We start from the raw sequence: 14835 nt of genomic DNA, 5'->3' as shown, positions 1-14835 counted from the left end.
CTCTATGCCTTCTATTTGCAGGTGTTTTTTACACCTGATGGAAAGGGATGGGGTTTGCGAACACTGGAGGACCTGCCCAAAGGAGCTTTCGTCTGTGAATATGTTGGGGAAATATTAACCAATACTGAGTTGCATGAGAGAAATAGAAGCAGCAACAATGAAAAACACAGATATGCAGTAGTCCTTGATGCGGGATGGCAATCAGGTGTAATAAAGGATGAAGAAGCTCTATGCTTAGATGCTGGAGCTTATGGAAATGTCGCTAGGTTTATTAATCACAGGTAAATCTTTGGACACTTCTGCATTATTTTCAGGTTTATCTGATGGTTGTGTCACTTTGCAATGATTTTGTTTGAGAGTTCCGTTGTTCCCTATACTCCATTGATTAAGTATAGTAAGGATTCTGCTGTTTCTTTCTTGTTTTTTTCTGGGTTGCATGTTCTTTAGGATGAATAGTTATTCTCAGTGTCTGTTTTCTGAACCTTGTTTGATTTGCTTAATATTTTTTACTTTTTTACCTGATCTGGAGGCTTTGATAGGAATATTATATGGAGATAAATAGGGGGTTCAGGATCCCAGTTTTAGGCAACATTTACAAGACAGAGAGGTTGAAAAGGTGTATATTTTTTCAGTTGTCCTAGAGAGGTTAGAGTTGAGCAAAAGGTTGTTGTTGGTGATTTGTGAGGGGTAGGAGAGAGGAATTTCTTCTGTATGCTCCTAATACTATTCTTTTCCCGTTTGTTCTGGTGGAAGTTCCCATCGGAAGGCATTTGGAAAATTAGGCACTTCCTGAAGAGAGGCCATTTTTAGCTTGGCAGGTGGGAGTACAATCTTAACACATTATAATTAAAGGAAGAGAGGTGTCAGATTGGCATGTGCTGTGTGTGCAAACAGGAAGAAGAGACATGTGAATTTATTTATTTTTTATTTTTTTTAAAGTGGCAGGGAAGGAGTGTGCTATGTGTTTTTCCCTGTTAGGGATGTGGTGTGTCATATCAGAGAAGATTATTGAACTGTTTTATTGCTGGTATAGGGGAAGTGAGCACAGTGCTAAGGAGACTGGGAGGCTTGCCCCTTGTTTTTCGGGAGCCTTGAGAAGTAGGAATTAATGAATCCTTGATGAGAAGAAATAGAGATGGCAGTACTGTAGGATCATTGAAGAAACTGATTTTGAGTCTTCTGTTTTGAATGTGATGGGGAGACACTAGCATTGATATATATATTATTTTGGTTGATTTTATGGGAAATTTTTCTATAGCCTCATCTTTTTTCTTTTTGATGCATACTGTTTGTTTACATGGGTCACGTCCCCACGCTTTGGTGCCTTTTTTTTTTGATAATAAAAAAGTATATTAGTTTGGGAGAAAGAAGGTTCAAAGTGTGGGGACAAGGAGTCCACCAAAAAAACAGAAAAAAAAGGAAAAAAGAAAAAAAACCAAGGATCACATCATGAAACTAGATAAAATTAACCAAGAAAATCCCTTTTCAGATATTTTCCGTCATAATTTACAGAACTCTTCAAATTCGTTAATTCTCTTTCATCCTTCAATTTATGACTTTTGCCACCATCCAAGAGAACCTCATTTCCTCCAATATCACTCTACTTTAAAGCAAACTTATCTGAAAGATCTCGAGCTTCTAAATCCTCCTTGGGAATTTCCTCCAACGGAGTAGGTAATATTCCATCCCTATGCTGTCAATTTTTGACTTTGGTGCCTTTTTATGATGGCTGTTTTTCTCATAGTTCATAAAAAAATCAATGAGACTATTGTTCTTGTGGCTATTGTCTAATGGAGGATAGAAACATTGGTTTAGATTTATTTTTGGGGAACTTATGTATAGCTTGAGGCATACTGTTTATGCACACAGGTTACACTCCTATTTTGATGCTTTTTAATGATAGTTCTTTTACTTACCCCCTGAGGTTAGTCATAATTAAAGGTATCTTCCTCTTTTGAAGATTTACGCCCCTTGTAAAAAGTTGTTGGCATTGTCTCTATAGAAGACTTGGTAGTGCCAAAATTCCTTGTTTAGGCTGGATATATGTTCTCAGATTTATGTTAGATATATATATATATATTCTCAGATAAAAAGTGAATAAAAGAAAAATAAAAAACTATTATCCTTCCTCACCATAGCCACCCCAGCTGACCTTGTAAGATGCCCTAATCTTAACCACCACAAAATATTGCAGTACAGCCCACCACCACGATCACTACCTTACCACCTTCCATAGTTGGTCCTCTCCCCATCAGCATGATCGCCATTTCAGCCACATGGCTGCAACATCTTTGTGGCTGTCATCTTCATCTTCAACAAAAATCTACACAGCTACCAATTTAAATTTTCACATCTGGTACAGTGATTTCTGTTGCCACATCCTCTACCTTCAAAACGTGAAATCAGGCCCCATTGCCATTTCGTATCCTAATGTGTGATTGTTGTTTGTTGCCATCTCTTTTGTTTATGCCACTTGCAGGACATTCCTATCAAGGGAATCAAATTCTGATATCAGTTCGTAAAATTCTCAGCAAATTAAAGAAATAGTGGGTATTAAGCTCTTGGAAGAGGACTTAAATTACAAAAATCAGAGAGAGCCATTCCCTTATGGAATTTTTGTGGGTTACCCTCAAATTTAGTGGTGTTATTTATTTATTTAGTTTTGATAGCAAAAGAAGATGATTTTATTAGACAAAGAAGATTTACAAAAAGGAGAACAAGAAATCCTCCAAAACAGGAGAAAGATTAAAGAGAAAATAAAATAAAACAAAACTCAAACAATCAGACTAACAAAGCCAACCAATCCCGTCGATATCCAAAAACCTCACTCCTTTAAAACAACCAGCAGAAGCACACCAAAGTGAGGCCTAATAATGAATCTTCTCCCATAACAAAGATTCGGTCAGCATTTTTTCCATAAATGTATGAGCATTTCTTTCAATCCATAAACCCCACAGAACTGCAAAAACTATGCACTTCCATGAAGCATGAGAATCCTTCCTTTTACCAAAACCAGCAAAAGAAGTGGCCAGCAAATCCTCCACTGACATTGGACAAACCAACTTTCTCCCAAAAGACCAAAATGAGGAAGTGCCTTTGAAGGTCTCCTACTCTGCAACAGATTGTTGGTTTTAACTCTATTAAGAACAACCCACCAAATAAAAGCCTTTGATCTTTGAGGGAACTTTGACCTTCCAAATAAAAGCCTTGATCTATGGTGGGATTGTGCATGTGTCCAAGCTTGCATGCATGCTTGTTTGTGCTCTGTGAGAGAGAGAGAGAGAGAGAGAGAGAGAGAGATGGGAGGCTTAGGTGGGACCTTTGAGAGAGGAGATAGACTGATGGAGGGTTTGGAGTTGCATTGATAAGCTATTGACAAAGTGGTTGAGCTCATGTTACCAATAGCCTAAATAATAGTTGGCTTATGGTTAGTATAAAATTCAAGGAAATTCTTTGTAGTTGTGACAACATTTGCACGTCCATTGCATCATTCCTATGAGATTTAACAGCAGGCATCAGTCCAGCACTTCCTTTTAATTGCTTTCTTTTTAGTTTTTCTGTGTAGATTTAGCAAAACAAACATTAATATTAATTAAGGGGTAAAGTGTGAATTTCAAAAACAATTACTACATGCTTTCATCATATTTTTATATTTCATCCAATAGCCTGTATTGATTGAATGAGGGACGAGGGAACTGCTAAGGTTTAGTTGACACCATTCATTTTAGATATCATGTTTGATAATATCATTTCCTCTAAAAAACTAGCACTTCACTAGTGCCTAAGTGCCTAGCACCTCAGGATATTGGGGGGATCTGGCCACCTTAAAGAGACCTTGATTCCTTGACAACATTCAACCCCTTCCTTTCCCTAGAGAAATGGGCTTCGTGTAACACATCTATATGGTTGACAGAAAGGCTACTTGAAGAGTTAAAGTATAGTATTAAAAGCTTGCCATTGGAGGGGGCATGTAATGGAGTGATTTCTGGTCCTCAACTTCCCATTCATAACCATAACAGCTGTTCCGGTCTTCTATGCTCCCATAATTGTTGATATGGACCATTACACCTCCATGATGCCCATTACAGGTGTCGGACTCTATAGGTCGTCAAATTGAGAATCAAACTAATTGTATTTTTTTCCTTTTTTTCTTTTTTTACTTCTACATTTTGATTTCCTAAAGCCTAGGAACTCAATTTTTAAGACTTGTTCACTAGATTTAAGATTTCAAGTAGAAACAGAAGGATTTGAAGTCTAAAAGAAGGACTGAGTTTAAAACACTAGTATTATGGAACATGTAATATTTGTATGGCCGTCCATTTTTATCTTTGATTTCCACTTGGATAGGCTTTATAACAACTGTTCTAGCCTTGATACCCACTTTTGTGTTGAAAAATGATAGAGGCTAAAAAATTTCAAGCTGGGTTTTTTCTATTCACAACTTCAGAAGCGTGCAATGTTTGTGAACTAAGTGAAAAGTAGCAAAAAAAAAAAAGCAGGTATTTTCTCACCAATCATTAGTATCTAAGGTTTTGGGGTCAGAGCATGTGAGCTGCAACATTAGTATTTAAGGTTTCGGGTCAGAACATGTGAATATGTAGATTTCTTTTGATGGGTTTGATAAGCTAAAAAATGAATTCATGGATGAAGTATCCATTATCCATTATCCATTATTTAAGGTTCATGGCTGATACTGTTATGCCAACTGCCATCAACAATCTGAAGTGATGCTTGTGTGTGTGCACATGTGGAATGAACTATAACAAATCAGCAGGTCTAGAATTGATCAAATTTGGAATATGCTTGAACTGGACTGAATTTGACCAGGGCGAAATAGGATCTGTGACAAAATTGATGAGATTGCTTTGATCTACGAGGGACGTTTACAATTGTAACATGTGGTCATGAAATTGTATAAATTATTATTTTGATTCTTAGTGTCTTTCACTTTTATGGCATTGTCTTGTTCTCCCCTTGGGACTATGCAATATTGATGTATTTCCTATTCTTGAACTTGCTAGAAAGTTTTAGGTTTATAACTTTGAACCCAGGTCACTAGATATTTAGCTGAAACCTAATCTGCTTAAGTGTGTTACATCTGTAGTTGAAAGTAAGGTTGCTTCTGTGTTGCAGTCATCATCTATATGCCGTTAAGGCTCTCATCAACAAAAGACCCTTGCCACTGCACATTTTGTGCTAAATGTGGTCAACATTGTCTTTAGTTCATCATATCTTTCTTCAGGTTCTTGGTAGCTTTGTTTTTTCCATCTGTGCTTAAGCATACCTTCTTGGTTCTGTCACCAGTCATCTGAACATGCATCTCTTAATTGATTATGCATGCGTTCTTACTTTTATCCAATTTAGCAGTCTTAAGTAGTCTGACTAACTAGCACTACAAAGTATGGTTTATTTTTGGACATGTTGATACTCGACTTGCAAATCCTATGTCATTAAATATATTTAGTCTCATTACTGAGCAACATATACTTTTTTTTTTTTGGTATTTGAGAATTGAGAATAATTGACCTAAGCTAATGAAATTTTCGGTTTGAGTTATATATTTGTTTGTTGTTCTTTGCATTTATATTTGATCTTTTATTTGCATTAATCTGCTAGTAATCTTGTTGGTCATTTTAGTAACTTAATTTGCTTTGTTGGATATCTTGTCTCAACTGTCTACTCTTGATTTTTAGAGCGGCTTTTGCTCGAATATGATGATGCAAATATCCTGTGCTTCTTTTCAAGTTTACTTTCATTCTTCTCGTTGTTTTGAACTGATCTCTTCCTGCAAAGCTGTAAAACGCATGGTTTTAAAACCCAGACCAGTTACCAACCCTGTGAAGTCATTGGGTCAGTCCTACTTGGTTCGACCAAACCGTGATATTATAATAATTTTTATATATATACACACACAGATACACACATACACACATACATACAATACTTGCTTTAAAAAAAAGAGAAAGAGCACTTAATAAGCTTAAAGAGTGGACAAAATAAAAGTCAACCTGATTTTTCCTTAACTAGGAGGGTACATTGTTTATCATGTAAAGACTGTGAAGTTATCCCAAGTGAAAGATTAACTACACAACATAGAGTTCTAATGTTAGATATATGTATTGGAAAATGGAAAAGAAAGGGAAATATCAATTGGTGCAAGAGAACTAGGTGATGGAACCTAAAGGGATAAATATAAGAAAATTTAAAGATAAAATAATAAAATATGGCGATTGAACAATAGGGGATAGTGTAGACACAAACACTCTCTGAATTAGGATAGCTAGATCTTTTAAAAAGATATCAAAAGAGATTTTAAGTGAATCTAGGATGAGATTCTCAGATAATAAAGAAAGTTGGTGGTGGGATCAGGATGATGTAATAGCTGTAAAGACAAAAAAATTGGTATAAAACATGACAAAAATGTAGAATTTGGAAAACTTTTAAAAGCAAGAAAAGATGCCAAAAAAAAAAAAAGTTGAAGTTAAATTGAAATTATATAGTAATTTCTATGCTAGATTAGATACAAAAGATGAGGAAAGAGACACCTTTAAACTTGCTAGAGTTAGAGAAATAAGGAGCAAGGATTTAGGTCATGTAAAATGTATAAAAATGAGGATGATATTGTCTTAGTGAAGGAAGAAGACATAAAAGAAAGATGACGAAGTTACTTTAATAAGATGTTTAATGAAAAAAAAGTATTAAACTTAAATTTAGAATTGACTAATGAGGAAAAGGCTAAAAATATGAGATTTATTGGCAAATTAATGAAGTTAATTTTTCTTTAAAAAAGATGAAAAATGAAAAAAAAAAAAAGTAAATATGATCAAATGACATCCCAATTGAAGTTTGGAAATGCCTGTGTGATAATAGATTTATATGGTTAAATAATTTATTTAAGACTAAGTATAAAAACTAAGAAAATGCTAGATGAATGAAGGATAATCACCTTTGTACTGTTAATTTTGGTCTGAATGCCCTTTCCATCAGGTTTGCTTTCATTATATAGAAGAGATTTACATAGTTGTTGCCTGATTTTCAGCACTTAAATGCTGCCAGATTTTCAGCATTATTTACAGCCTAATCAGCATTATTTACTGCCTAATTGGATGAATTATCTCCGTTAACATGCCTCCTCAAATTGATGCTGGTAAATTAAGAAGCATCAATTTGTCAACCAAGAATTGATTCCGGTGCCGAGAAAGAGCTTTAGTGAATATGTCTGCAGTTGTTCGGTGGAAATGTGAGGAAGAGTAATCACTCGTTTGTTAAAGGATTCACTATGGAATGGCAATCGACTTTGATATGTTTCGTACACTCATGGAAGACAGGATTAGTGGCGATTTGAATAGCTACCTAAAAGCTTAAGCTGTTGGGTTGTGGACCAACAATGTATATCAAGCTTTAACGCTCCCCCGCACGTACAATCCAACTACACGTGGAGATATAAAAACGTGATAACTAACACCCATGATAGGGAATCCAATTTGTTTCTAAACATCATAGAATAAACGTGGGTGACGAGACTATAACCCAAGGCTTCTTGTTAACCAGCTCTGATACCATGTTAATTTTGGTCTGAATGCCCTTTCCATCAGGTTTGCTTTCATTATATAGAAGAGATTTACATAGTTGTTGCCTGATTTTCAGCACTTAAATGCTGTCAGATTTTCAGCATTATTTACAGCCTAATTGCCTAATTTTCAGCACTTAAATGCTGCCAGATTTTCAGCATTATTTACAGCCTAATCAACATTATTTACAGCCTAATTGCCTGAATTATTTCTGTTAAAAAATACCTATATACACTAATAAAGGAGATATCCAAAATTGTAATAACTATCGCAGAATTAAACTTCTACGAGTCATACAATGAAACTGTGGGAAAGGGTAATTGAACTAGTATTTTGAGGTTAGAAATGAGGGTTTTAGAAAGTCAATTGGTTTTATGCATAGGAAATTTACTACAAAAGCTATATACTTTTATGAAGATTAATGAAAAAGCTTAGGAAAAAAAAGAGGGCCTTGTATACTATTTTTTCTTGACTTAGAGAAAGCTTGACAGGATACCTAGGTAAGTTCTATGGTGGATTTTTTAGCAGAAGGGAGTATGCAGTAGTTATACCAATATCATTAAGGATATGTATGATGGAGTAAAGAGCGTTAGGACTATAAGATGAGAGTCTAGGGAATTTCCAATCATAATTGGTTTATATCAAGGATCTGCTTTGAGCCTCTTTTTCTTTTTCATTTTTTTTTTTGCAGTAGTGATGGATGAACTTAGTAGGGAGTATCCAAATGAAGTTCCATGGTGTATGTTGTTTGTTGATGATATTTTATTGATTGATGAAACTAGAGTGGAGTAGAGTCTGATTTAGAATGATGGAGATAAACTTTAGAATCTAGAGGCTTTAGGATAAGTAAAAATAAAAAAGAATATATGAAATGTAATTTCAGTCATAATAGGAGGAATATTGGAGAAAGATTAAACTTGATGGTCAAGAAACTAATAACATTGGTAGATTTTGATACCTTGGATCTATCATGCAAGCTAAAGGAGAAATTGATAAAAGGGAGAAGTGTTTCGAGGGTGTCATGTGATTGTAAAATGTTCTTAAAATTAAAGGGAAAGTTTTCTAGTATGACTATAAGATCAGCTATGCTTTATAGATGACAATGTTGAGCAACCAAGAAACAACATATTCAAAAAGGTAAAAGTTTCTGAATGAGAATGCTAAAGTGGATGAGTCATAAAACATTAAAATATAAATTAATTAACGTATATATCCACGACCATCTTACTCTTATTTTAGATGTTCTGAGTTGTATGCTAAGACATGCTTGAGGTCTTGATGTGATTTAGGGGCTTAAGGTTGTTAAGGAGTAGATTGTCGTTTCTCATTTTCAATTTTATGGGTGATACCCTTTTATTTCTGGAGGACAATGTTGTGAAATTTCGAAAGATTTTAACTTTGGTTAAAATTTTTGAGAAAATGTTAGGATTAAATATCAATATGTCCAAGAGTGGGGTTGGGGGTATTAATTTGAGTGAGGGCATTTTAGAGACTTTTACTAATTTAGCAAGATTTATTTAGTGCTTTGGATTGGCCTTTAACTTCCTTGGGTCTATCTCGAGATGGCAATCCTAACTCTTTTTTTTAGGGAACCGTTAGTGGAGAGAGTGGGTAGAAGATTGGAAGGGTGGAAGAGAACCTACTTGTCTTTAGGAAATCGTATTACTCTTATTAGTGCTGATCTCTTCAACATTCCCATTTGTTTTCTTCCTTCTTTAGAGTTCCAATTGGGGTGGCTATGGCTTTGGAGAGAATTATGAGAGATTTTTGTGGTTTGGGGTTGGGATAAGAAGAGAGATCATCTTATTACTTGGGAGAAGGTGAAAAGACCTAAGTCTTAGCGGGTTTTTTTGGGGGGGGGGGAGGGTGGACCTTGGGAATCTGGTGCCTAAAGTTATCTCCATAGTGGGTAAATGGCTCTAGAGGTTTCCCTAGGTGGTTGACTCTTTATTCCACATGGCTTATAAAAGCAAGTATGGTTTGCATAGGAATGGATGGGATACTAGGGATAGAGGTACAGTTTCCTATGCTGGCCCTTGGAAATTTATTTCTCTGGTAGTTCAGTTTTTTCCCCTTGTACTTGTTTTTGTGTAGGGAATGGGAATCTTATTTGTTTTTGGGAAGATATTTGGGTGGATTAGGTATCTTTGAAATATTTATTCCCTTGTCTGTGTAGATTGTCCATCTTACATAATGCTCTGATAAATGTTTTTGGTTCCTTCAATGGGGATCTCTTTCTTGGGATTTTCATTTCTTCAGCAATCTCAATGAGAGAGAGGTTGTGGATAAGACTTTGTCATTGCTCAAGCTGGATTCTTTTGCTCCTTGAATGGGTGGCGATTCAAGGATTTGGCTGTGGGATTCTTTTGGTTTGTTTTCCACAAAATCTTTTCTTGCCTAGTTATTGAAAAGGCCAAATCTGTCTTGTTTTTCCTGGAATCATTTTATTGGAAGGCCAAGGTTCCTTGTAAGATCAAGGATTTTATGTGGACTTTGACTTTTAATAGGCTTAATACTAATGTGTTGCTGCAACTGAAGAGACCTTACAAGGCCGTAAGTCCTAGTATTTATGTGATGTGTTTGGAAGCTAGCGAGACAAGAGACCATTTGTTTCTACCCTATAAGGTGGCTAGACAGCTTTGAGTTCTCTTTCCTCCATTCTTGGGGGGCTCTAGTGCTTCCCAAGATTGGTTATAATTTCTTTATGATATGGTAAAAGGTTTTGGGAGGAGTAAGAGGGGGAAAATTTAATGGAGACGTGTAGTTTTTGGCGTTTTTTGGACTTTGCGAGATTGAAAGGAATGCAAGGATATTCAACGGCAAAATAAATTTTGTGCATTTTCTTTGGAATAGAGTTACTCTCAGGGCTTCTTTTTGGGCTCTTTCTTTAGTATTCTTTCACGAATGTTGCTATCAAATCTTCAAAGGGATTGGAAAGGGGCTTTGATGCAATTGTTTTATTCTATTTATTTTTGCATTATTTTTGCATTAAGAAGATTCTGTGTCCTCTATTTGTAATTATCTCTTTTGTACATTAATGAAATTTGTTTTTCTATAAAAAAAAAAAGAATGAACATATTTGCAGTAAGTTGGGCATAGCTCTTGTAGATGATAAGGGTAAGACAACTTAGATGGTTTGAGTATTTTCAATATAGGCCAAGTAGTACACTAGTGAGGAGTAAGCTAGTTACTTTGCAGGGTAGTAGAAGGGGAGGGAGTAGACTTAAAATCACTTGGAATGAGATAGTGAATAAGGATTTAATAGCCCTAAAATTGTGGTAGAAAATTGCCAATGATCATGCAAATTGACGGAAAAGGATTCATGTACTTGACTCCACCTAATAGGACATAAGACTTTGTTTGTTTGTTTGTTTGTTTGTTGTTTTTGTGTGTTACGAAGAGCGTTATTATCATTAAAAGTTAAAATAAATATTAATAATTATAAGATCGACTTTTTATTTTGTTAAAATTATTTACGATTATTGAATCAAGGATTTTGGTCCAGTAAAGGAAAATAAGAAGAAAATTCATTTTCTAATATATTTTCTTCCTAGGTCAAATTATATTGAAAAATTGTTCATATTTTGATTCAAGATTGAGAAAATTAAATCTTAATGATTTGAAAAAATCAAAATTTTGTTTATTGATTTGCTATATGTTTTCTTTTCTTTCTTTGTTTCCTTGATAACTAAGTACGGAAAATTTGAATTCGTTCATGTTTTCCTTTCCTTTCCAATGTTTTTCAAGTCTCGAACAAGGCCTTAAACTAAAAGAGTTCATAATTTGATAAATTCTATATACACACATCTATAAATCTTAGATGCATTTCATACAAACATATATTTGTGCGCCTATGTGTGTGTTGTATTTAGTTTGTAAACGCAACAATGGTGGGCACCTTGGAATGTTCTTCATTTATGCATCTGAGGTTGCGGCAGCTAAGTTGCAGCATTTTATTTTGCAATGAGTGGTTGGTCAACTTGGCTGGCTCACTAGGTCTAGCCGGGTTGGACTGACACACTTGTTTGGCTGGATTGACGATTTTGCCCTCTTATCCATACCAGTGGGTTGACTGATTCCGGTCCAAGTGGACCGAACCAGTCCGGTCTGGTCCAGCTTTCAAAACTATGGTCAAGTGCAAAGCCTGGCAAGTAGTATGACAACCTCTAATTCTTGCTTCTTTTTACATAAAAATGACCCTAGCTAATGGAATTAATCTCAATAATTTTAACATTGTTTCACACATGCATTGCATTGTGTTTATTTTTTTGTTAATTTCTTTTTAATCTCATTTCCTAAAGAATTCTTCCGCTGCTTTTATTTTATGTGCTTATTTAGTTTCTTGTAAAATCTAAATTTTATGTTTAAAGAAAGAGAAAGGAATACAGCATGTAAACAAGACAGCCTTCAAGAAGAAATTTAAGGAAAGAAAAGGAACAAGAAGCTAATCATGACAAGGAAAACCTACAACAATGGATCTAATCCAAATTTCTTTTCCCTGTGTTTGGGAGGATGGATTTGAAGCCTTGGATTTGGTTGTGTGGATTTGGACAAAATATAATTTAAAATAGTTTTGAATTTCTTCTAAATTCACACAAATCCAGACCCAAGACTTGAAATCTGTGCTCCTAAACCCTACCTTACAGTTGTTCGAATTCACTTGGCTGTGTTTTTTCTTCCATAGTGTCTGATATCTGCAAACAATCCTTACTCTCAATGTTTTAAAAGGCTTAATCCTTACTATCATTCCTTTTATAATATGAGTTGATTTCTAAAACTCTTGAACCTCAACCTTTCCAAAATTAATTGAGAGTTATATCTTAGATCATGGAAATAATTTGAACCACGTAATAATATAGCTATCTCTTGTCATGATTTACGTCATGAAAATTGAAGTTAGCAATTTTTGAATGGCCAACAAGTAGTTCTCAGGGTATATTTATTTATTTTTTTCATTATATATTTTTTTATTTTCTTATTTTTTCTTTACTTTAAAAATATATGCAATTTATTTTACATTTTTTAATCTAAAAATAAAATTTCCAAAAGGTTTATGCTCCAATGCCTTAAGGCTTATGCCTTGCCTCTTAAGGGTTAAAATGCCTTGCCTTATTCCTTCACCTTTTGAAATATTGTTTACTATCATTTGAAAATGTGTTGATTTTGTGTTGTTTTTGTCTCCATTTTGACTTTTTAAAAATTTGATGACATGACACATGTTTGATAGCTTCCACAATTTGGAAAACATTTTAAGAATATTTTTTTAATAGATATTTTAGAATCAACAAATGTTGCTGATCTTGTTTTGTGTGGTCAAATTGTAAAAAGTCAAAGTGTTAAAAGAACTAAACAAACATGCTCCCAAACACACCATTGTAGGTTGAATTTTGAGATTGAATTCTTTTTTTTATCAAAGGTGACGACCAAGCTTGAGCTTTTTATCGTACGCCTGAGCAACTTGACACAATCCCCTTTTTAATGCTCCATGTCCCTCCTGTCTGAGGGCCAAAAAAAGAGAAGAGATGGTAAGAGGGGAAAAAAGATGAATTTCGAACAATAATTGGCTAGTAGCACGATTGTCTATTAATGTTATTATTTTTTAATTGCAGTTATCAAAATTTTGAGGTTATCATGACATGCTTAGATTATTTTTTATTTTTTTATTTTTAATTTAGCATAGTTGTTATATTATTGTTCTATCCCTCACTTTTGCTGGTGTGACATGTACTGGTTAATGGTCCATTTTCTCTCTCTCTCTCTCTCTCACACACACAAACATGTGCCCTCATTTTTTACATTGTAGTGTTTTGTGAGGGTAGCATCTTTGTCATTTCTGTTTTTTTTTTTTTTTTTAATTTAATTTCGTTTGGGTTTTGAAACCTATTAATTTTGCTTTTTGTTCTGTTAGATGTTTAGATGCAAATTTGATACAGATCCCTGTTGAAGTGGAGACCCCCGATCATCACTACTATCGTGTATGGAATCTCATATACTTCATTTGCATCATTTCCTTTGGTCTTCTATGGGTGGTTCTGGACAAGTAGTGAACCTAATTGTTTCTTTGTGTTTCTCTCAAGCAGCTTGCCTTCTTCACGGCTAGAAAAGTTAATGCCTTGGAGGAGCTAACTTGGGTGGGTTGATCTGGTTCTATCATATTCTGTTTTGAACTTCTTTGCATGTTTGCTGTGGTTCAATGCTGTCTTTGTTGCTCATTTCAAATTAGGATAAGTATTGAAATTAAATTATGCTCTTAAGACTTTAGGGAAACTGGAATGGGTTACTAATGGAACAAAACTTGGTTGGTGTCTGGTAAGTTTGCAACAATTTATGTTCAAAAGAGCATACTTTCACTTGAATGCAGAACTGATGCCCAAATGCTTGGGGTACACCTACCCATCATTATCATCTTTGTAGTCTGAAATTTTAGGTAAAGTACTCTTAGTAAACCAGAGTTTTTCTAATGTAAGATTTTCCCTTGGTTAATAGTGTCAAATAAATTAGAGATGTCAGAACAGTATATCAAATATTTTTTATTGGTGGGACAATAACTTTATATTAGATTGAGGCTTTTATTTTTCAAGGAAAATTAATTTTTAATAATTTTTCTTAATATGTGCATGCACACTTGGCATATTCAACAGTTATTGGTCATTGGTATCTGTTATGGAAATACATACTTAAATTCAATGAATTTGGGGAGTGATTGATTAGATTGAGTTTGGAAGGTTCAGCACCACTATGTATTTAAAAGCACCTGCTAAAAAGATTGTCACTATCATTTTTTTTTTGCCTACTTCCTGCTTGGATATAAATATATAATCTTGGTACCATCAGGCAGACCATGACTGCCTCTGTAGAAATCATATATGATGCTTGAGCCCTATAAAAAGGAGTTTCCACCTGAACATGCAGGTGGAAGCTTGTGGAAGTGCACTTACCATTTGGCCTGGTTGATAACATTTAGGTAAACTTTTGTGAGATATAATGTTAAACGTAATGCCTCCTTAAATATTTTAGGGTGAACAAGTTTGAGTGGGGTATGGACACTAGGTACCTTTGGTCATAAGCGCAGGAGTTTATGCTTTTATAAAGTGTGCACAAGAAATCAATGATGCATGTAATTGTGGAGTTAAAGATTGTTGCATCATGAGTAGCATTTTCCATGTTGCCAATTTTTGTAGTCTGCAAGTTTCTTCAATTTGAATGCATGCATATCAACATGCATTATGGTCTGACTTTTTCCCATTTTGCTTTCAACTAATTG

General features: G+C 34.6%; 1 protein-coding gene across 4 annotated transcripts in view; it reads left to right on the top strand.

Annotated features, from left to right (window-relative positions):
* The window catches only part of LOC131155715 (probable inactive histone-lysine N-methyltransferase SUVR2), a 33098-nt gene that overhangs the window by 14702 nt on the left and 3561 nt on the right, over nucleotides 1-14835 (top strand). For all 4 annotated transcript variants that reach the window (XM_058109064.1, XM_058109060.1, XM_058109061.1 and 1 more), the window contains 3 exons: nucleotides 22-281; nucleotides 13480-13546; nucleotides 13652-13702. In XM_058109064.1, coding sequence (XP_057965047.1) covers nucleotides 22-281; nucleotides 13480-13546; nucleotides 13652-13702 — 378 coding nt within the window. The remainder of the gene's footprint in view (nucleotides 1-21; nucleotides 282-13479; nucleotides 13547-13651; nucleotides 13703-14835) is intronic.

This window comes from Malania oleifera, chromosome 5 (genome assembly GCF_029873635.1).
Source record: "Malania oleifera isolate guangnan ecotype guangnan chromosome 5, ASM2987363v1, whole genome shotgun sequence".
NCBI classification, from domain to species: Eukaryota; Viridiplantae; Streptophyta; class Magnoliopsida; order Santalales; family Ximeniaceae; genus Malania; species Malania oleifera.
The sequence above is the reverse complement of the archived record's forward strand: the minus strand, read 5'-3'. Positions and strand labels throughout refer to the sequence as shown.